The sequence below is a fragment of the Hippoglossus stenolepis genome, chromosome 3, assembly GCF_022539355.2.
Source record: "Hippoglossus stenolepis isolate QCI-W04-F060 chromosome 3, HSTE1.2, whole genome shotgun sequence".
NCBI lineage: Eukaryota > Metazoa > Chordata > Actinopteri > Pleuronectiformes > Pleuronectidae > Hippoglossus > Hippoglossus stenolepis.
The window spans coordinates 15,084,002-15,105,931 of record NC_061485.1 but is presented as its reverse complement, the minus strand read 5'-3'; the positions used below and the strand labels follow the sequence as shown (position 1 = coordinate 15,105,931).

General features: G+C 44.3%; 1 protein-coding gene across 3 annotated transcripts in view; it reads right to left on the bottom strand.

Moving 5' to 3' along the window:
- Positions 1–19,700, bottom strand: part of celsr2 (cadherin, EGF LAG seven-pass G-type receptor 2) — a 64,989-nt gene extending 45,289 nt beyond the window's left edge. For all 3 annotated transcript variants that reach the window (XM_035151400.2, XM_035151401.2, XM_035151402.2), the window contains exon 1: positions 15,882–19,700. In XM_035151400.2, coding sequence (XP_035007291.1) covers positions 15,882–19,422 — 3,541 coding nt within the window. In that variant the 5' untranslated portion in view covers positions 19,423–19,700. The remainder of the gene's footprint in view (positions 1–15,881) is intronic.
- Positions 19,701–21,930: the final 2,230 nt, after the last annotated feature.

Genomic DNA, 21,930 nt, shown 5'->3' with positions numbered 1-21,930 from the left:
CGAGGGCGGAAAGCAGCCAATCCCAGCGGACATTGGGTGAGAGGCGGGGTAAACCCTGGACAGGTCGCCAGTGTATCACAGGGCCAACATGCAGAGACAAAACCTGTCACTCTCAAAGTCAGACCTACGATTTAAAGAAAACAAAAACACAAACACGCAGGCCGAACTGGTATTCGAATCAAGAACTGCTTGTGAGGCGACAGAGTTACCCACTGCACCAATGTGCTTCCCTCTTACGGATTCATTATCTCAATTAATTGATTCATGGTTTGTGTCGAAATGTTAAAAAACAGTAAAAAGATGGGGAAAAAACACTGCCTGTTGCCATTTTTTAATTTGTATGTCTAACCAGCAGTTAAAAATCAAAAAATATAAATTAGGTATTTATGGTGAAAACCAACAAATATGTCAATTTTAGGAGCTTGAACCAAAGAATTTTGACATTGCAGCCTAAAATAAATTATTCAAATAATTTATCAATTCTGAAAATATTGCTGCTGATCAACTACCTGATTAACAGGAAGAATTTGTGAAAAATTGCACTTTGCTTTTATATTTGAACATGATGACACAGATTTACAGACAGTGACCTTGATGACCTTGAGTAGTTAGATGACATTTCAATTGCAAACAAATCCCAGCAGTCCTCACAGGAAGGACATTTAAAGCTAAAAAAACACACAAATATCATGCACTTCTATTTTTATGGGGACATTCACTGACATAATGCATTCCCTAACCCCTTAACCATTACAGCTAAACACCAACTCTTACCATAATCCTAACCTGAAACTTTGAGTCCTTAAAACCATAAAACCAGACCTTTGAATGTATGTGGACCGACCAAAAGTCATGTCTGTGACTGAAACTGGTCCTCAAAAATATAGAAGTGCATCTACACACACACGCACTCACACACAAGGGGCCTATTGAAATCAAGGTGAGCCCTACATGCAGCTACGATCTGTCTGTGAAACTGTGACAGTTTGACTTCTTATGATTCCAGGTTTTGGACAGAGGAGCATTTAAACCTCTGAGCCTCATGGGAGACAAACACAGTATCAGCTGCTGCGCAGTGAAGCCGGAGTGTTTCTGACACGTTCACAGGTTTGGTGGAGCAGCATCTAACACTGGGATCCTTTCTAATCGAACAATACTCTTCTCTCTACCTCCGCCAGTTTCATCTTTCATATCATATTATCTGTTTCAAACCACATTATAACTGATACTCCACAGCGACCTTAGTAAGAAAAACAGTTCTCAGTGAACAGAGGCTCTCAAAGTATAGACCACGTATGAGGACAGACATCGCCTTAATTATGTCTTCTGCCAATTCACATTCTTGTTCGGGAGCTCGGGCAGAGCTCGATCTAGACGCAGCGCTGGGAAACTGAGCGCGAGGAGAATCTCCCCTGAAAGGGACCAGACCATCCTTCAAAGAGGTCATTCTCCACGGAAGGATACTCCGCTCAGGAACGGAGGGTAAGCGGGGCGCTTTGGGCCAAAAAGGAGATAAAGAGGGATGCTTAGTTGGTAACGAGACAAGGTGCCAGCTCTGAAGTGTGACACTGCTTTAAACCCAGAGCTTGACCCCCTCTGGGCCTCTGGTGCCAGGAATGCTTTCAGCTAGGAAGTGGCGCCAGGGAAAAGATTAAACACACACTGTGGCTGCAGGACTGCCAAGGCTGTGTACAACATTGTGTGTGTTTGTGTGTTTATATGTGTGTGGGTGGTTGTGGTGATCCATACGTCAATACAAACAGAGTGTACATTGAAGCAGTGGAGGTTTAGTCATAACAGAATCCCTGAAGTTGAGGAAAACGGCAAGAATATATGACACCACGATTAAAATAGCAAATGTCAGTGATTCAGGTGAGTTGCAACTGTGGTGCATCATAATACAAGACTGCACCTGACTTTCTTCAATAGCCGTTTTCAGACATGAACAATCTCCTGCTGCGTTCCTCTTATGTGAAAGGCAAACTACGGAAAATGTCCAGACCAAATTTTCTGGACATTTTGTAGAGTTTGCTTTTCACATATGAAGAAGGCAGTAGCAGATTGTCCGAGTAAGAAACCTTCACAACAACAGGAAAATGTCCCAAAGGTTCAGGTGGGGGGGTGGCGCCTAGGTAGATCACACATGACGTATAAATTGGGCTGTGGAAATCACGCGTTTCTGCACATCACACAGCACATAGACACCGGCATCGGCCCTTACCACCAAGAGCTCATTGGCTTTCCAAGATAACATCTTTCTCTCTCTTATAAACTCAAATCATCCAATGTGTTAACTAAATATTTGGATTGCCATTGGTCATTTGTCATTTCCTAATATAAAACCACCCGGATCAACGGAGTCGAGAAATAGACATCACAGAAAAACGGAGGCATGTGAACAAGATGGATTATATTACAGAGAGTCTCAGGTCATGTTTATTAAGGTAAATATTAATAAGGTCCGGTTTCACCCATCAGGAAGTTATGAATAACAAATACTCCATGAGTATATAAGTTATATAAACACAAAGGGCCTTTAAGATGACATGTTTGCTATAAGGAAACATATAACCAGACCAGGATATATGGGTTATTTGAAGGCTACTCTGTGTCTTAGTGGCTGGGTTAAGTCTCTCTCAGCTGAGAGAAGGAGACAAAGACATAAAGAGCAAATCGGTGAGACCGGGCTAATTAGAGCACAAAGTGACCATCACAACTCCCAGCTGAATCCCAGAAAATGTCAACAAAGTCATGGTGGATAAAGATCAGAAAGACTCTGTGACCAAGTGCTGAGGACAGAGACATCAGCCACAGCAGCACGACGGTAACCCCAGCCTCTCAGGGAATCTCCCTCAGAGAGTCCCCATCGCTGGTGTAATAACTATTTATCTGTCTCTGTGTGCTAAGATTATATTTGTGAGTTTTCTACTTAAGTCAAAAAGTTACAAATATTGCGCATCTGTTTTAGAGCCATGACTATGTGGGCACATGAGCTGTGTCCCTGTCCAGGAGCACACAGAGCGTAGAGGCGTCACCTTCAGAGGACCGAAGGTTAGTGGGCTGCACATCTTCTAAAGATGAGACAATCTGCAGTCTAACAGAGAACAAAACTAATGAAATGATTATTATAATTTTAAGCTCCATAGAATCCAATTTAAAGGTTGTGACACATTGATGAACATTTAGCAAGCTATGAACCAGTTAAATGTACAATATGCATACAACTTACAATTCCTCATAGTGTGCGTAAATGACTGTAACAGCCTATATAGTTCTAAATAACACCTCCAGACAAGAAGAGGAATAAACAGTGACGTTTAGACCCCACCTCCTCAATGTTACTGGATGGGACATGGACCAAACGAAAAGGTCACAGTACCCCTTTAAAATAAATATTTCTCAAAGATGGTGTCTGTCATTTTGGTTTTAATTCGTTGCTTGATGCTGTAAATATGCAGTGATTGGTCATGACTGACAGCTAAGACTGACACGGGATTGGTCGAGCGTGTATATCAGCTGGAGCTCGCTGCTGCAGATCCATCGCTTGATCGCCACTGTGCAGACTCGTGCACCAGATGCACAAGATGGCAGCGTTCGTATCCGAGATATTTTGCCTTTGTTTATGGACAGTGGGAGGAAGGCGAGACCTGTCGTCCATCTTTACACAGGGTCTATGGTTCACACACAGACAAGAAATTCAGATGAGAGTCATATGGTTGGTATTGACTCAGTGTCTTGCTCAGCGGAACAACAGCAGCAGGCCTCCATCTTGGCCTCTCCGCCTCCTAATGTGCAGGTTAAACACTAAGCCAATGAAAGCGCCTGCTAGTTGTTGTGAGGGTGGGGGGAACATTAGAGCCACACCACTATACCAACACCATTTATCATCATGACACTGGAGAGCTGATAAATAATCACACTCCAACAGCTCTCTCAAGCACTTATTCATCATACGTCTAATGGTGTCGCATTAAGAAAGGCTACACTGGAACAAAACCACATTGATTCTGTGATGCGCAGCGGCTGATGGTCCCTCGGAGGAAGCCGCGTGTTTCACTGCAGAAGTGTGTCATGTTGGGGGGGGAAACCCAGGGTAAGAAGGTAATGAGGTTCAGCAGAGGCTGTCTTAGTTGCTCAGCATCAGTACACTACAGTATGCAGCGCAGCGAGCACGGAGGACTCACAACATCAAAGAACGCAGAGCCGGGGTCCCGTTTCCAAGATCAATAGGGAGATCATAAATTAAAAATCACACTGGAGCAGTAAGGCCCGAAGATGCCTTTGCAGTTCAGAGCCTTCACAGATCTGCAACTTTTTAATGATTTGAAAATAAGCAGTGGAACTTAAATTCCTGTTTGGCCGTTTGTTTCATGATGTAAAAGATCTGATATTCACACTTGTTATGATTACACTTACAAATGATCTTAAGAGTCAGATAAGGAGTTAAACAATTAGACATATTGTCCCTTCTTTAAAAAGTCCTTATACGTTATTAATTCAGCAATTCTGCATTTTAATTTCTTTTATTCTCCCCTTCCTTTAGGTCTTATTCCCAAAATATTTTCACTGTTGGTTAATACATGAAAATGACAGCAATCTAATATATTCATAAGTCATTAATGTGGATAGAACACCAGCAAATTGGCTGAAATGGAAACAAGAAGAAAAACTAGTTCTTTTGCACAAAGTACATCAAAAGAAATCCTATGAGAATATATAGTGCTACAGTTTAGACAATAATGCATGTTTTGCAATTACAACGTATCGATTGTGTATGGATGATGAATAATGAGAATAGTGCAGCTTTATTTTATTGGTGCACACAAATGTCAAAATGGGCTTCAACTACTTTATTCTGAAATACAGCAGCACACTGCTTCATAGAATGTATTGGTTATGTTCAAAACTGATATTTTAGTCTTAATTGGTTTGTGCTCACCTCAGTTTGTTCTGCAAAAATCTACTGACTCATAACACATGAGATTGATTGCTTTCTTTCTTATGTTTTTGATAGAAAAAAAGTGAAGGAAATTTATTTTTATCTTTCACTTCAGTCCAAAGTTCCTTCAGTGTGATAAGTAAGAGCCTGGGCTCTGAAACAGGAACAACAGCCGTCTCTGTCAAGCTTCTACAGTCACTACGACACGTAAAAAAACAATTTTAATGAGCTGCTACAGTGTGAAAATACTGTCACGTTGTCATGTTTGCATATTGCTGACAAACACCACACTGGTGAGTCCACACAAGGTCACAGGGAGACGCCGCTATGTACCACACACCAATCAAACAAACCACAGAGCTACGACCTGAGAGTACAGTCCCCATGGGACCAACAACGGGACACTGTTTAATTTAATTAGAATTAAATACTTGCCCTTGAAGCAGCCTGCAACCATATACATTAATTACTGACACTCTGCGGTTGCATGTGTGTGTATGAGACCCTGACTAATGTATTACATTTCACCCGTTCTTCGTGAAACCCAGTTGTGCCGTCACCCTGACACTTTTATGGCCACTTTGAGACTAAACCTAACAGGTTACTGAACTGTAAATCTGGTGGAGAGACGAATCCGACAGCTCTGAAATATTTGTTTAAAACCACAGAAGACAACTGGTCGATCATATGATGGAGCTGAAACATACAATATGTGACTTGTGCTTCTTGGGGTCTCTCTCAACCAGCACGGGATCATGGGCAACAAAAAAGAAACGTCCCGTTACTTTGATTGAAAGTGAGGATCTGTCTGTGTTTAAACATTGTGGGAACATTTTGAGCAATGTAAGTACACACATTTAACTGAAGAATTACTACATATTATATTCTGAAAACCAAAAGAATGGTGTAGCCTGTGCAGTTTTTGGGAATACAGATAATTTCCTCGGATATTCATCGAGCAAAATGGCATGATTCCAAATTGAAGCTTACTCAAATCTTGTTTTTGTATTTTTTTTATGGGAATGGATCTGATTTGGACATACGAATGGGAAAGGAGCCCACTGTACAGGAGGAGAGATCCTTCAGCAGGACAACAGGCGTAATCCTCACCTTCCTAGCAGCCAGCACGCTGAGCTTCAATTAACACTCCAGTGTAGAGAGGGAAAAATTTGTCCTGGACAGAAAATAATGAGCGCTGATGTGGGTTAAAGACCGAGGGAGCAGAAGTTGATCACAATGCTGGAGCTCTGAGGCTCAGTCTTAACTCTCTTACATCAAGCTTATCAGATGTCTCCTTCATTAAAACTTAAGTGCTCTCTGTTTGGTGTCGATTTAATTCAAAAGCTGGAATCTCAAGTCCTGCTGATCAAAAGGGGCACAGTAAAATGTGAACGGGGGAGCGGTCTGCTTGAATTAACCGGGGCTGAAAGGTGAAACACTCTAAACTGCGTTTGAATGGAGGCCGATGGCTGGTTGGGGGAGGGGGCTGCATGCATTCAAAGGGAAGGACAGGTTTTTCATTTCATTACCCCTATACCCCCCCAATCTCCCCTCTTCCTGACCCCCCACTAGACAGGCAATGGCTGAGGCTGACACCCCACCACCACCGCCTTTCGCATTAAAATACTGTAACGACTCCTGCCAGGCCTGCGTCCACCTCCAGCTCCTCATATACGGCTCATTTCACCATCTGTCCATCAGAAATCAAGACTAAGACGGGTTTGCCCAAGGAATTTAAAAATACTGAGGTTATCATATAATTCTCGTCACCAAGCCTAGTAGAGTACAGAAGACCCCCTGGTCATAAAAATCAATTAAACCTTGACCTATAGCTGTGAAATTGTACTTTATTTAATCCAATCTGAGTCACACGTACATCACAATCTGCTCAAAAACACCAGTTAGTCTATGAGTAATCTTTATAAACAGATTTATACAGAATCTGTAAGCGAAGGACAAGATTTTGGGCCCAGAAGTCTTCTGGTTTCTGTTTCTAGTTTGACCAATCACATTTGAGCAGGCTTTGGTTGTCCGCAGGTAAACAGTCTGTGTGGAGGGCGAAAGAGGCGGAGCATATCAACCAAAATGCTTTTTAATTTCAGGTAGCTGTTAAGAGAGGTTAGTGGAAATGTTGCCTGGACCTACAACACCTACAAAAAGTATCGCTGTTTGTCTTTTGAGTGGAGGAACATTTAACTCCTTTGATAACATTAATTATAGACTGTACACAGTGTGAGGTGAAGAGAACACAGAGTCTCAGCCCAGATATCCACTGTCTACATCGGAATATTGGCCGTTACCCCCTGAGGCTACTTAATCTTCAGATGATTTTGCAACATCGAGATACGGCAGTTTCCTGCTTGATGTAACATGACCGGGATTCAAGTGTAAACAAGTCGTAGGTCGTAATTTTGATTTTGTTATCAGACTATGATCTGTAACATGGAAATGGAAATAGAAATATTCATTTGGTAACTGATTTACGCACTTAAGTTAAAGATAAATCGTGAGATATATTTTAATGTTTTACATTATGAGATGCAGTGGGATTTTCATAGAAAAATTCTCTATACCATTAGCCATTCAATTAAAAGATATTTTAAGCACATTTGCCAACTTCTACATTGCCTACAGTCAAGGTAGCTGAGAAACGAGTTGTATGGAGATTAAAATGAGGGGCTGGCTGAGACATTTTTAAGCTTCTCTGATCACCCAAAACATTTAACAATTGCAGCTCGGGGAATTTTCAGACCACAGTGACAGCCGGGATAAAAAGCTCCTCACCCCCACCAGGTCGAGAGCCCATTTGTTGGATCCGTTGTTGGGGAGAAGCCGAACAACAGAAAATAAAAACACCAACAGCTCATGTAACAGAAAACCCACGTGCAAATCTCACCCTCAGAGGAGGGAACGGGCAGAATGCTCAAACTCCTACGCAGCAGATTTTCTGTTATTTGTATCTGAGCCGTGGTAGAGCCATTACATCAAGCAACCCAAATTACACCAAACATCATAATGTGCAATTATCAATTACTCATGTGTGCATATTGTTGCTTCGTTTCAGAACAAAAGATATACAGGTTGAAAAAATATTCATTTGGTCTTTGACCTTGTTTGTGAAATATGGTTTAAATAAATTCAGCTGTTTTATCTTCTTCTGCAGAGCAAATCAGATTAAGAAGTTAAAAAAAGAACAAAGATCAGCTGTGACGATAACCACAACACCTCGTTCCTACAGCCCCTCAATACCGGAAACTGCTGGTGCAGCTCAATGTCAACCCAAGGATTTCAATCCAGAGGACTCAGCGCGAACCCACAGTCCCTCTCCTGATACTTCCATTCAGGAGATAAGCTGACTACGCTGGAGGGAGGCCATTCGTACTCATTTGCGGACCCTGCCACAGCATCCCCTGATGACACTTCACTGCTGAAAGTGAGGACCATGAGAGGAGGACATTCCACGGATTCTTCCTCTATAGTAAAGCAGCTTTTAGAGCCACAGAAAAGGATCTGAACTCTTCCAATCGGAGCATTTGCATATCAAAAGGAAAACTGCTGTCAGCGCAATGGTAAAGAGACATTAGCATGCAGAGATGTGACCAAGCATGAGGCCTTACTCAAATGTACCAATAGTCAGTAGATAGATATTAGATCCTGAGCAACCAGAAGCACAATCATGACATTGCCACTTATTCCTCTCTTACACCAATATTAGCAGGTTGCCGGGCTTTCTCTTTTCATTTCCCTCCCGTGACTCATGTTCGCCATCACGACTGTGCCGAAAACGACCATGTCAGAAAACTTGTTATCTGGCCAGTGTAGCATCTTGCACGATTCGAAGAAAAACATTGCTGTTGCACGTTGTTCCCAAAGATGCAATAAATAAAAAGTACACAAACATTAATGGCTATTTACGCCCTAGGGCCCAGAAGTTCAATGCACATCATAACGCTGTGCCTGAAAAGGTGCAGTGTCAATGTCTAGACTGCCAAAATAAAGGAGGGAGAAGAAATTAGCATCATGTTTCCATCACTACCGATTGGAGCGAGAGGTGATAAAAACCTGTGTCAACTGCAGAGTCATTTGACCTGGGAGTGAATGCCAATTGTCTCCATTCCCATTGCAGACAAAATCAGATATCAGTCCGATTTTTGACAAGTGGAAAGGGGGCGTCATTGAAGTTTTGAAGTGTTAGAAAACTATCAGAGCTAAATTATTTGCAGAAAGACAAATTGGTAAACAGTCAATAAATGTACGAATGTGAAACTGCCGCCATATCAGTGAACAGTATAAATAGTCACTCATTCATTCATTCATTCAGAGCCACCAATCTGTGATCACACCACTGTAGTAGCTCAAGAGGAAACCATCTGTTTAGTTAGCCTGATGCCCTCCTGTCACTACTGATAAAAACCAGACGCTGACGAAACATCTTAAACTGCTGCACGCTAAGGTTCATCACCTCTACCAGTCAGTCACACCTCACACCGTCGTGTCGGACGGTCTAATGCTGCCATATTGTATTAACGGCGTTAAACCATATGAAATCAGGTCACTGTGAAATCTCCGTCTGGATCGAGACTAAATGAGCGCAATGTAGCGTAAAGGTAATGGCCTGTTAAATAAACATAATCTGTCACTCTCACAGTGTGAGAAGCCTGAGCTGTAACGATGCTGTGCTCAGTGGAGATGTTGAATTATTATTATTTACACATGAAACAAGACAAAAAGTGGTAGGAAAAAAACTGCCAACGGTGCGTTCTTCCTTCGTAATGCGTTGTTTGCAGAGACGAGTAAAAAAGATATGATGCAGGTTAAAAAGCTACAAAGATGAAACGTCCCATTACCTTGAATTAAGCTGTGGATTTCTCTGGGTTTGAACATTGTTGGAAACATTTTGGAGTTGCACAGGTCAACAAAACAGGTCTAGTTATTTTTAGAGACTTCAATAATTAATTGTTACATATTAGATCTATAAACTGTTATTTAACATATAATCAATTAACTAAAAGTGAAAAAATATTTTTTATACAGTTTTACGCAGCAAAAGACGAACGCTTCATACCCATTTACTTTACCTCACTAATGAATCATTTATCTATTACATTCAACCAAGTATCCACTATTTTTCACCAATTTTAACTATATATCCAATACATTTGTAGATTTGAAGAATTTATCCATTTGTTTTTCGGCTTTTTAACCATTTATCTGTTTTTGTTAGCCAACTATTCAATCTCTACTTTTACTCCCATCAATGTGCTTGAGCTTTACAAATCGTTCTCAATCAGTGATTCAGTGAAGGGGGCGACTTTAAAAAGTGTCAGCGTCAGACCGTACAGTACATCGTGTAAGTCACAGATGAATAACAGGTCTGGTGAGACTCTTCTGAAGACAGCAGCACTGGTGCAAACAAGTGGACACAAAGACAGAGCTGGGGGGGTGGGGGGGGGCAACTCCAGACAGAGCCCGCTCCCATTGTCTCCTGGGATATTGAGGACAATGCCGAGATAGATGCAAGCACGGCAAGGACTCACCCCAGCGATGCGCCGGCCCTAATCCTAAACACGATTTCCCCTCCTAACACGTAGATGATGTCATTCCACCCCCACACACACCCAACGACAAACACACACACACACACACACCCCCCCACACACACACACACACATCTCCTCTGGACCTTCAATGCAACCAAGCGTATAGGAGCGAGGCCCGCAGGAAGATGTTCTGCTGCTGAGAAACAAGCCAGCAGCAAGAAATCGGATACCCTCTGAGCGCATCTGTGTCACAAATCAAAGAGCTCAGAGACACGATCATATCACCGTAAGCTCGGAGCTCAAGAGTGCTTTGAAAACAGACGGTCTCTGAAGTCTGTCCCATGCAAGGCCAGACTCTATCCTTCAAAAAAACCCAAAACACTCAGCCGATGGAAAGTTTACGCCTGCGGTCAGGTGTTGCGAAAACATTAGTGGAGGGAAAAGCGACCGACGAGACAGGTCAGCCTTGCAGGTCAGAAGAAAGCCTGTACATTCTTTGACGGAGAGAGGGAGAGGGGGACAGTTTGCTCTTTAGAACTTTATGCCACCACCACCCCCCCTGCCCACCCCTTTAACCCAACCCCCCCTCTCCCTCCCCCCACAAACTTGGCTCCACAAAAGGGACCTTACCCCTCGTCCCCACCCACAAGGAATTTCTCAGGCATTGCTGGGTTCTCCATGACAACTGGGCGCTTAACAAAGCATTTCTCTTAGGCATTCTTCCTTTCACAGCGAAGAGGTGGGGAGGGGGGGACACAACAGTCAAAGGAGGAGGGGGGGGGCGGACAGAGAGAGTGGTGGATGATGAGGGTAAAAAGGGGGAGGAAGGTGCAGGAGCTTGAAATGATGGGAGGGTGCAGGGGTGAGATCCATAGACCTCGCGGGATAGGAGAAAAATGGCCATTGGTGACACGCAAACAAAAAGAGGGGAAAAGAGAAACAGGATCAAGGTGATAGGTGACGTTAAAGGGGGATAAAAAGAAGAGAAACTGCGCTGCAAACATTCCAAGCAAGCTCGCAAGTGTGACTAACGCCGTCCGGGGAGGGCGAGGGAGGCTGGAAGAATGAAAAGGACAGAATTAGGGATGACTCCAGTTGTACAAAACACGGGCGAGCGTTCGCAAGCTGTGACTTTGAATCCCGCGAAATCAAGCACTAGGCAAACAGAAATTCATCACCCATAAAGAACGCAGAAATCCAAGATGCGCTGAGTGAAATAATTATATGACGGCAAGGAGAGAAGCAATCAGAGCTGTCCAGCTGTTGGAGGCCCCACACACACAGACACACACGCAGCAGATTTGTGCAACTTGATGGTCTAGTGTTACAGAAACAAACATCTGAGAAAGTCCCTGCAGAGACAATTTGGAGACTTAATAGATTATAATGAAACTATTCTGGCTGTGGACGCCTTGGTTCATACTTGTACTTCACTATGTAACGGAGCAGAGAGTCGCCGCCATTAAAATTCTAGTCTTGTAGCTTTATCTTATCCAAGGATGGTGAAGGACAGGGCATCTAAGATAACATATAAACTTATGCAGCCGCACACGATTCTCACTATTCCATCAGATTGTGGAAGAAAACAATTTCACAATCTCATCCCATCTAAATATTAAAAAAAAAATTTGAAATAGGACCAAGGCATCTTTAAGAAAACTAGATAGATAAAAGCATATTTGTTGTGTGTTGCAGTTAGTTGGGCTGAATGCCAGAAGGCTTGGCTCAGACAACTTAAAGAGCAAAGTAGTTTAACCTTGGAGCGTCTACAACCACTCACACTTTGACGCCGCCTGTGCGGACAGTGTCCAAAGAGACAAAATTACTGCTGTCCACCGTGTAATTTGAGCATGTGTATAACCTGCAGTGTGATGTGAGCTGAATCAAAGTGCCATCATTAGTTGTGGAGGCGTGATTTTTCCTCTCTCCGTTGGTGTTTTCAAAGTGAGCACAGGCACATGAAATGGGCTTGGGCTCAGAATTCAATGAAAAAAAGGGCAAAGTGTCCTCATGGCAGAGTTGCAATGAGCAATAATGTAAAAACTGCATATTAGCCACATGGAGCTCAAATCTATCTCATACAGAGTCACTTTATAGAGCAAGAAATGTAAATATAAAAGTGAAAAACTACAGAAAACAACAAATTCACCTCACATTCCAACAACCAAGCATAATAACACGGTCAAAATGAAGAATAATTAGGGATTAGCTATAGTTTCCAAAGGCAAATTAACGTGGCTTTAAGGATGAATGAGAAGCAGGGGGGGAAAAATCTCTCCCGTCAAATGCAAACAGCTATTTATGCAGGCTCACGCTTGCCTGGGAACAGTAGATCAGCCCCTGAGTATGTCAACACTGATCTGACAGAACCCAGGATACAGACGCAGCAAATCTAATCCCACAGACGACACCCAGCCTCTCACCCTGCAGTGCGACCGCAATTCTCCTCATAATACAGAGGTGACACACGCAAATAGTAGAATCTGATATCAGTTTCGTCCTCAACGTGGCAGGAATGTGAGTTAGAATACAACAAACCTGAAATGAGCTGCTTTATCGCACCGATAACGATTAATCCAGAGATAATCCTGATATGAGTTTATGAGTCTCTGTTCTCTCCCACTGAGTACAGAGGCAGGACCAGCAGCCACATACCACCACTGTAAATCTCCTTAACTCCTTAACATGATTAAATGATTACTAATCACTCATTTCTGCCCAGTGTACACAGCCAATATACAATAAGGCAGCTAGATCCCCAGGTTATGTGCCAGATGTGTTTTTAAGAGGCTACTTATGGGTTTTTATGAATATAATCAATGACCAATATTATACCTCGGGGGGGGTGTAAAACTAAATCTTGGAGATAGGTTATAAAGTACACACTGCAGAAACAGTTGGCATGGGATGAAAATCCTCTTGTACTTCTTATTATAAATATATTATATATATTTAATCCTAAAACTGTGTGAGACTGAGTCGAGGCAACACATTGGATTTATATACTAACTGAATTCCACTTTAAAATCATCAGAATCTGTGGATTCTTTTCAGACACTGTGCAGGAAACATTTAACCGAAAGTGTGACTACGTTTGAAACATTGCATCCATTTCATTATGAAGAGCAGTGCTCAGCAACACTGTTAATCACAGTCCAACAACATACAAAAGAGCCCATCAGAAATCGTCCATCATAAGGGGGCCTCTTAAATGGCAGCATAAAGGCAAAGATAATGGGAAGACTTGGGAGGTCTCTGGAGGATGAAGCCTTGGAAAATTGGGGTCAGCAGCATCTATAGGAGGAGCTCATCTTCCTGCCCCATCTCCTCCTCCAGCACTCTAATGACTTCCCTACTTCCCTCTTACAGTACCACTGTATTTTCCACATATCTCAACTTTACACAACCACAACATAGAACCACCCCCAACCCTCCCCCTGTCCTCCTGCCTCCCTCCAACCTCCCCCCCCTGTCTCCTGCAGGGGTGCTGACACATAAACCCCAGCAGGTGCTGGACGCGCTGGGGAGACACGGCCTCTAATTGGTCCTTGGTGGAGTCACAGCTGTTGCCCCCAACCACAGCCTGGTATGAGCTCGAGCGCCTGCCCCTGAATAGACAGCTCACTATTGTTCTCCAGAGAGGCAAAGCACCGCTCCGATCCATAATAACGACTACCCACGCTAACTATACAGTATCTGCTCGTCAGTATCAGCTCATCAACAAATAGGAAACCACTTGATCTACACTTCCACTGTTTTGTTCGTCCCATGCAGGCAAATCAACTGAATCCCAGGGCTCAGCCTTAATCCTCCCTGTTCCTGTTCAGTATCTGATTTCATCTTTAACCTTCATGTCCAACATCTGAATAACCGTCCCCCGTTCGGTTTCCTTTTCTCCTAGGTTATGCCAAGGTCAAAGAAAAGGCAGATTTACAGCGGATCACACTGCGTCAAATGAGCTCCAACCAAGGGTACACCAGCAACACACACACACAAACACCCCCCCTCCTCCACTCTCTGTGAGTGCAATTCAAGTTCAGTCACATATCTGGGGCAAATAAAAAGCTGTCATTTGCGCTGGCTTGCAAAATTAAAGGTGCGGGGAACTCAGTAGGTTTAAGACCTGCATTTAAGGAGAGAGAACACCAACAATTAACATGAGTAACCTAACCAACCCCTGTGAGAACTGTTTTAGACCTACGTGGCTTTAGAGCTAAGAGATATAGGCAAAAGTTATATCACGATAAAAATGTTTGTATCAGTCGATTCTGATCATTATCACGATCAATATCACATTATTATTTCTTTTAAGTTAAAATTTTAGATTTTTGCTCCTGACTGAAGGTTGTGGTTTTAAACTCTTCTTTATGAGCAGAAAAGAACAAACGCTTGAGAAACAGCGAAACATTTAAAAAATCTGAGGTCGATCAATGATGTATTATTCCTCCTCACTGTTACTATACAATGCATAAGCATTATGCCAATATATGTATTGCTATTTATTAATATTATGATTATTGATATTGTGTTATCGCCCAGCCCTAACGTGACCCTACTTATCCTACAATAAACCGTGGAACAAACATCTCAACCTGCTCTTGTTGTCTTTGAAACAAACTCAAACCACAATCCTCAGCCGTTAACACCATGTGTGTGCAGGGAACAGCGACAGCTGTTAAATGTCAGCGTTTCTGTCAAATTAAGAACAAGCCTGTCAGACAATACGACACCTAAAGAACATCAAGACTTATTTTGGACTCTAAGTGAGCTATAAAAACAGACCATAATTGGATCAGGTTTTTCATTGTTTGTGGTGGGGGGGATCTGATGGGCATTTATGGGGCATGATGTGTCTGCCCGGTGGAGTGTGGATCCCACAGGACGTAGACATGCTCAGACAAACAGCTGTTTAAATCTCCGAAGCTAAAGCAGGCTTTTGTAAACAAGAAAATACCTTAATTATAAATCCTCCACCGACATGAGCCAAGAGAAACAATTTACCTCCGAATTTAAATGATTAAGTACATCTTTGTCATCCAGCATTGCGTGTGTGTGTGTGTGTGTGTGTGTGTGTGTGTGTGTGTGTGTGTGTGTGTGTGTGTGTGTGTGTGTGTTTGGAAAGCAGTGTGAATTACAAATACCCTGCAGTGAATAATAATCTTCTTTCATGAATATTTCTATTATAGTTAAATCACTCGGGGTTACTGAAGCCAAGACAGAAAAACGTAAGTCATAATCACTTCTATTAGTGCAGTGAAGCATAAATGTAAATGAACAGACAGGACATGTTAATGTGAATAGAGCAGCACCACTTCTCAGTGGGACAGGTCTTCCCTCGCCGTATTATGTTTCACGACCTGGGTGGAGTCTGCAAATTAAACACAGTTATCCAACAGTCTCACCTGACACAGATATCCTCATGGAGGCCTCCAGGGGCCGGTTGTTATCCAGGGCCTGGCTCAGCTGGATCTCCCCCGTGCTTTGGTTCAGCAGGACCAGGTTCAGCTCGTTCCCCACCTCGAAGCTGTAGTGGAGCTGATCCGAGACGTCGGGGTCGTGGGCGGGGATGCGGCCGATCACCCCCGTGGGGAAGCTGCTCGATTTGTCCGTCACGTAGTTGTTGAAGATTATCTGGAAGTTTTTCAGCATGGGCATGTTGTCGTTCTTGTCCACAAGTTTGATGTGGATCGTGGCGCGGCTCACCAGAGGGGCGGAGGTGGCCTGCACCACGATAACATACTCAGATCTCGTCTCGTAGTCCAGATCTATCAATGCAGTCAGTTCTCCAGAGAAGATGTCCAGTTGGAAAATCTCTGGGATGTTTCCCTCCACTATCTGGTACATGATCTGCGCATTACTGCCTTCATCTGGATCTGTGGCTGATATGTGTGCAACCACAACGCCTATGGGGCTGTTTTCTTCCACCATGATATCAAACTCATCTTTCTCAAACACAGGGGGGTTGTCGTTCACATCTAGGATTGTTACTTGAATGTTTACTGCTGTTTTCAGAGCAGGAACACCTTTATCCACAGCAAACGCCTGCAGGCTGTAAATAGGCACATTCTCTCTATCTAATCTGCGCAGCGTGCGAACTATGCCAGAGGTGGACTCAATGATGAAGTCTCCATCGCCATCCTCCCCGCCCTGGAAGGTGTAGAAGACGCGGCCGTTGAGCCCCGAGTCTCGGTCGATGGCGGAAACCTGCACCACACTAGTGAACACCGGCACGTCCTCCATCACAGAACCCACATAGTGGTCTCTGAGGAAGCGCGGAGAGTTGTCGTTGACGTCATTCACCAGGATCTCCAGGTAAGTGGTGTCAGACTTCTGTGGGATGCCATTATCCCGAGCGGTGATGGCGAGAGTGTAGGAAACCTGGTCCTCGTAGTCCAGCTCCATCTGAGTGGTGACGGCTCCTGTGTCTGTGTCGATGTCAAACTGAGGGATGCTGTCGTCCATGAAGTAGGTGATGCGTGCGTTCTCACCAGTGTCCTCGTCTGTGGCACTTATGACGACGACAGTGGTGCCCACCGGCCTGTCCTCGTTGATGTTGACAGTGTAATGTGAGCTCTGGAACACAGGCCTGTGTGTGTTGGCATCTGTGACGTTTACAAACACTTTACTAGTGTCATAGAGAGTGCCATCGCTGGCGGTGACAGTGAGGACGTATTGCCGTTCCAGTTTGTAGTCTAAAGGCAGCGCCAAGGTGATGAGCCCCCCTCCGCTCTGACTCGTGATGGAGAACCTGTTGCGGGTGTTACCACTGGATATCTGATAGGTCACCACACTGTTGATGTCCTGGTCCACAGCTGACACTGTCACCACGCTGGTCCCCACAGACGCATCCTCATTAAGTCGCATGTAATAGGCCTTTTGAGTGAACTCCGGTTTGTTGTCATTGACGTCCAGAATAGTCATGCTAATACTGGCTGACGAGGACATGATAGGGTAGCCTTGATCTCTCGCCTCCACGCCAAAGTTGTAAAAATCTACACTCTCCCTGTCCAGCTCGGCTGCCACTACAATCCACCCTGTGCCGTTGTTGATGCTGAAGGGGAAGTTTGGTGTGGTGTCAGTTAGCCGATATTCCAGCCTGGAGTTTTCTCCGGAGTCCGCATCCACCGCTTGGATGTGGATGATGGAGTAGCCCAGCGGCACGTTCTCCAGCACGGTGGCCTGGAACGGGGTGCTGACAAAAATGGGGGCGTTGTCATTGACGTCCAACACCTGCACCGTCACCAGGCCGCTGATGTTGGACAGAGGAGGGCGTCCTCCGTCCTGAGCTCGAATTCTCAGAGTGTATTCTTTGTTTGCCTCATAATCCAGGTGACTCACCAGGTCTATTTTCCCCGTCTGTGCATCAATGTAAAACTGACCCCTGGTGTTTCCGCTCATGATGCTGAAGTGAACGACAGCGTTGCTCCCTCTGTCCTGATCAGTGGCGGTGACCTGCAGGATCTCCGTGTTGGGGGCCATGTCCTCGGGCACCTGGACCACATATCGTTTTTCACTGAACTGGGGAGCGTTATCATTATCATCCTCTACCACTATGTAAACTGAAGCTGTAGCATTGCGGGCCCCGGGGTCACGACCTTGGTCATTTGCATCAACTAGCAGCATGTAAGCGCCTACCTGCTCTCTGTCCACCAGGCCTTTGGTGCGGATTACACCAGACCTTGAATCGATCTCAAACACGTCATTGGACCCGTTGCTGTTGAGGAAGTGGTAAAGGATGTTGCCATTAACAGGTGCATCTCCGTCAGTGGCCCTCACGGTTAACACTTCATAACCTATCTCTAAATTCTCTCGGATGCTTTCCTTATAGTCCTGCTGCTCAAACACAGGGTCATGATCATTTGTGTCACTGACTGTCACAGTGAGAGTGGCCATGGCCGTACGCCGGGGGGTGCCGTGGTCGACTGCGGTCACACGAAACACATGGGTGTCTTTTGTCTCCCGGTCCAGCACCTCCACTGTGGACACGGTACCGGTGGCCGGGTCCACGGCAAAGAGGTTGTTGGACCGGCTATCAAAGAGAGCCTCTATGAAGTACTCCAGCCTGCCTGCCTCCCCCTCATCCACATCCACTGCTTTCAAAACAACAACAGGAGTCCCAGCAGGCTTGTTCTCTGCCACAGCCACTTGGTACATTGGGGGCTGAAACTGGGGGCTGCTGTTGATGCTTCTCCTCCTCCTGCTCACAATCCCTGAATCAGACCGAGCTGCCTTTTCTAACAGCTTCCCAAGGTGGGCCTGCCTAAAGGGGCCCTGCCCCACACGCCAGTGGGTGATGATGGGGTTGACTTTAGCGTTCACCCCTCTTCCAGTGAGAATGTCACAGACCAGGTCCAGCTCCAGGAGGGTGTCCTGCCTCCAGCACAGAGTCTCAGACAAAAACAAGCCCCCCTCAGAGAAGTATAAGTCCCGGCTGTGGGTGACTTTGCAGCGGGCTGGGGAGCCAGGTAGCAGACCTCCTACTGGCAGTAAAGCAGAGCCGGCTGGGTGGCAGTCTGAGCGGTGGTGGCTGTGGGTGCTGAACAAACTCAGGACCTCCATGTCCCACTGGGGTTTCTTTTTACGCTTGTTTGAACAGTTCCTACCGTGAACATGCACCTCGTACAGGCTGGTGAGGAGGTGCCTGAAGCCGGAGTCCGTGCAGTCCTCCACGGTGTACAGGGTGAAGGGGTTGGAGGGCAGCGTGGAGCACTTTATCGAGTCCGACACAAACACGCTGCCCGCGGCTGGGTCCGTCTCCAGAAACCGCTCCGAGAACTTGGGAGCGAGAACCTGATCCAGGACGCACCGTGCGCCCCGCGCGCCGCCGGCCACCAGCGTCCCTGCTCCCGCATCCTCACTGATGTGGACGGTGAGCGGACGCGCCGGCCGCAGCAGGTTGAAACTCCAGAAAAGGAACAACAAATCCCAGTTAACGCAGCGCATCGCTCCTCCGTGCGTGTTCCTCTGGCTCTCACAGTTTTGTTTCCCAAAGATGCGTATTTCTTCAAACTTTCCGCCTGTGAGTTTCCCTTTGTTGCGGAGGAGCCATGCTCTCAGCGGGCGTACTTCTCTCCGGTCACTCCCGCGGGTGTGAAGAAGTAAACCGGTGCTAACGTTGACTGGAAACACTCACACACACTCACACACACGCCGGTGGCAGCAACAACAAGAGCGGCAGCAGCACCTCCGCTCCGTCCGCGCAACTCCGCTTGAATGGTGAAAAAAATGGCTCCTGCTCCCACTGCGCCTTGAGGCTCCTCATTATCATATGAGTGTGTGTGTGTGTGTGAGAGAGAGAGAGAGAGAGAGAGCGAGAGAACAGCTCTGTCAGGGGTCTGAGGTCTTCACAGAAACTCTGCCACTGGTGATAAATGAAAACTTCCTGAAAGCTTCATTAATAATAATAAACAACAACGACTTTACCCATCTCACTCGGCCGCTCTCCGTGTTTTAATTCTAGGTGTGGTTCTTCAGTTACAGCTACAGACAGTTTTATCTTTATATCAGTTTTTTAATTACAGGCTTTTTCTGAGTGTATGGGAACAGCAGAGAGAGAGAGAGAGAACCTGGAGATGTTGTGGGGATGGCACACAACCACCTGAAACCACTCATTATGTCATCCATGATAAATCTGCAAGTCTACTCTCATCCAGAAAGCATTTACCTAATTACTGGAAGACATTCCTCAAAATGTAGGTTGTGCGTGATCATGTTTGAATCCAAGAAACACGAATCTGTCAAATTGACATAACTTATGTTTTAACAATTCGATTTATGTTTTCAATTTGGCAGTCGGCTTACCTATAGGTTTTTATTGGATCGTGGTTTATCAGTTTATTTCAACCAGACACTAGGAACTCCTCAGTTTAGAGCATTAAGATCACAATTATTTTACAGTTAACGTGGTAAGAGTGAGATCAATATAATTTTACATTAACATCCGTACTCTGTGACAAAAGAAAGTGACAGAAATGTCAAGAAAATGCCTAATTTCCCAATGTTATAAAAAACTATAACATAAAAACCTGGACCAGCCACTTAAACAAAATATGTTCGTCCCTGGACCATGTCCCACTTTCTGCATGATCCTGATGACAACCCAACAAAAACAGATCACACAGAGGAGTCAACATGACTCTTTGGTGAAGGTTTGTAAAAAGTGAGAACAGTGAAACCTGTGACACAACCTGTGAAACTCCTGAGAGGCTCAGCTGATGTGAAGTGTCAGTGACATCTAGTGGACAAACCGCAGTCACACAGGTAGAAGAGACAGTTTCATCAGTTCAGTCATTTCTTAGGCTGCTCAAGGCCTCACCTCAGTGTCTCTATGACGACATTTCAAGAAACGCAGAAGTCATCGTGTTGTGTAAATGAGGAGCTTCTTGAAGCGCCTGAAGAAATAAATATACTGTTTTTTCTTAAAGGGAGAGTTCACCCAAAAATGACAATTCACTCATTAACTTCTCACCACTATGCCAATGGAAAGGTGGCTCAAATGTTTGAGTCCACAAAACACTTCTGGAGTTTCAGGGGTAAAAAGTGTTGCAGCCAAATCCAATACAATTGAATGAAACGGTGACCACTTCTTTAAACGTTAAAAAACCCAATACAAACATAAAATGCCTCCATGCTGCTCCTGTGGTGTCAACCAAGGGTCCATAATCTCCGACATTCAAATTTGACTCGAAACCGAGTCATTTACACCGTGTTTTTCGCCTTAAAGTCCTCTGTGATCCACAAATTGTTCTTTGTTTTTCTGAGAGCACTAACAATCTGTATTGATCAGAAGAATTACCAGCCAAACAGTTAGGAAAATGTAATGCCCAAATCGTGATGTGATTAGAATAAAAAGCACATCAATCGTCAAGAACAAAAATGGAATTGAAGTTTTTTTCAAAACATACATAACTTGACCTTTGGATTCCTGAACAAAAATTAAAATGTACCTACATTTATGTTCCCAAGATGAACCCTTTTAACTGCAATGATACATTGACTTTTTCCTCAGACACAATGAGGGTTAAAATGTTTGTTTGTAGTTAAATATGTTTCCAATTATTGGTTGAATTGACATAAAACTTTGGCACTGACATTCATGGTGCCCAGAGGATAAATTGCAGTGCAAAAATGTTGCTTAAAACACTCTATATTACATTTATAAATAACTTGTTAACCAGCAAATGTTAGCATTTGAACTTTCTAATCAAAGATTTAAGTGTTTAATGCACAATACTTGCCAACAGCTATCCTCAAGCCATTAGTTATACTAATGCAACAATTGCATCCGCTTTTAAATGCATAATTAACTTAAGAGAGTAAACCACTCTGTTAACGTTTTTGCCATCGTAATACTTCAAATCTCTGTTCAGGGTTTTTTCTGTTATTTTGCCTGCTGCCTCTACAGTGTAGCACACCAACAAGAAATAAAGAACGAAAATTAAGGACATGAGG